Below are 1,770 nucleotides of genomic sequence, written 5' to 3'. Positions count from 1 at the left end.
AGAGTCCTGGCCTGTAGATGAGTGTAAACTGCAAAGTCCTGGCCTGTAGATGAGTGTAAATGGCAGAGTCCTGACCTGTAGATGAGTGTCAGCTGCAGAGTCCTGACCCGACGAGGTAGCTCGTCTGTGCTGGCTCATTTTGTTGCACAGTGGCTGTTTTGTTTCCCAATGTATAACTGATCACAGTCMTCCTGACACTTAACAGCATACACTAAATTACTCTGTTTTTGCCAGGGAACTGGATCTTTGGGGTGAACTAAGCTTTGTCGCAACGTGTTTTGGGGTTTGAAAGCCACTGGGACGTCATGTTTAGAGAATAAACGTCTCAGTTTCTCTGAAAGTCCTGCCACATATGGAATRATGACTGGTAAAAACAAAACATATAAATATTTCATATAAAAAACTAAATTCACAACAGAAGTTCTGTTATTTAATGTTGCAGCTCCAGTGACTAGAGCCCCAGTCCAGGTTACATCTCAAACCTGCAGCAGTAAAGAGCCGTCACCTGTCTCCACGCGTTCCCTGCATCCGAGGTGATGAACACGCTCACGTTACTGCTGGTCAGCTCAGAGCCGATGGAGCCTGTGAGGAAACAGAATAAAATCAGCTGAGGAGGGGGGCAGCCTAGCGTAGAACCAGGAAGTCTAAAGTGTGGTGGCGTTTCAGCAGCAGGGCTCACTCTGCAGCTGCAGACCACCACTGTAACTGCAGTGCTTCAGCAGATCTGCTGTGCTGTGTGACATTTGCCCACGCTCCAGAATTAACCAATAAATCCTGATTACTGTATTCATCTTTCAGCAGTTTGGACCACATTAACACAAGCTTTGCCGTTCCACAGCAAAAGRCTGTAATTGCTTTAATTCAGCCTGTAATTGGTGCCAGGTGGCACATTTKCACTGCTGTGATTGTCCCCTGGTGTGAACCCTCCTTAAGGAAGGCTTTTCTTCACACACTACAGCTGAAAGTCAAAACTCAGAGCACAGTTTAGGATTAAACCTAGAAAAAGTGTTTCTCAACAGTTCAAACTAAAAATAAATGATGTCTCTGTTTATGTTTTCATGCTGCAGAGAGAGTAATCAAAGTTTCAGCAACAATCCCACAGGAGAAGTGCTTTTATGGACAAAAACAGACATTAATTTTCAATTTACACCAAACCAATTATGATTTCATGACACAGACTGCTTGTAACTGTTCCTTTATGTGCTCACCCTGYTCTGACTTTACCTGTAAACTCGTATAATAATCAATAAAACAGATAAAAATGTAGAGAAAAGATGAAGTTTTACACGTCCAACAAACCAAAAACACAGATTAAAATGTTTTCATCTGTGTCTGTGTTTAGTTGTCTGCTCTTTTAACAAAATCTCTCATAAATCACTGAACAGACTTTATTAAACCTTAACTTTTGGAGCTAAACTGGCTGCTGCAGCCGACAGAACAAAGAAAACATATAGTATATCAGAGGCTGAGCTGATATTTGTTAGCATCATCTCCAGCATGTTTTATTAACATTAACAGATAAAACATGTTTACTTCAGTGAATTTTACAGATGTTGTTTGTCGCAGATCATCATGAAACTGCACAAAGCTCACCTGGAGGTCTGACCTGTTTGTTTCTCACTCACACTAAAGGAGGCGGGTGATATGCATCCCTTCATGCTGGAACGTTCGGTTAAATAGCCTATGCCACGGTCATTAATGACATATTTCTGGTAAAATTCTTGCCACACTCCTCCCTTCCACTCCCTGCTTACTGCCTATGTTTTTAGC

General features: G+C 42.0%; 1 protein-coding gene across 1 annotated transcript in view; it reads right to left on the bottom strand.

Moving 5' to 3' along the window:
* LOC106524471 (VPS10 domain-containing receptor SorCS1) overlaps positions 1-1,770 on the bottom strand; it is a gene marked incomplete at its 5' end in the record, with an annotated part of 97,122 nt that overhangs the window by 47,469 nt on the left and 47,883 nt on the right. The window contains 1 exon segment of the mRNA XM_014018281.1: positions 506-582. Within this exon segment, the coding sequence (XP_013873735.1) occupies positions 506-582 (77 nt within the window).

This window comes from Austrofundulus limnaeus, unplaced genomic scaffold (assembly GCF_001266775.1).
Source record: "Austrofundulus limnaeus strain Quisiro unplaced genomic scaffold, Austrofundulus_limnaeus-1.0 Scaffold189, whole genome shotgun sequence".
In the NCBI taxonomy this organism is placed as follows: domain Eukaryota; kingdom Metazoa; phylum Chordata; class Actinopteri; order Cyprinodontiformes; family Rivulidae; genus Austrofundulus; species Austrofundulus limnaeus.
Note: the sequence above shows the minus strand (reverse complement) of the source record. Positions and strands in the feature narration are given on the sequence as shown.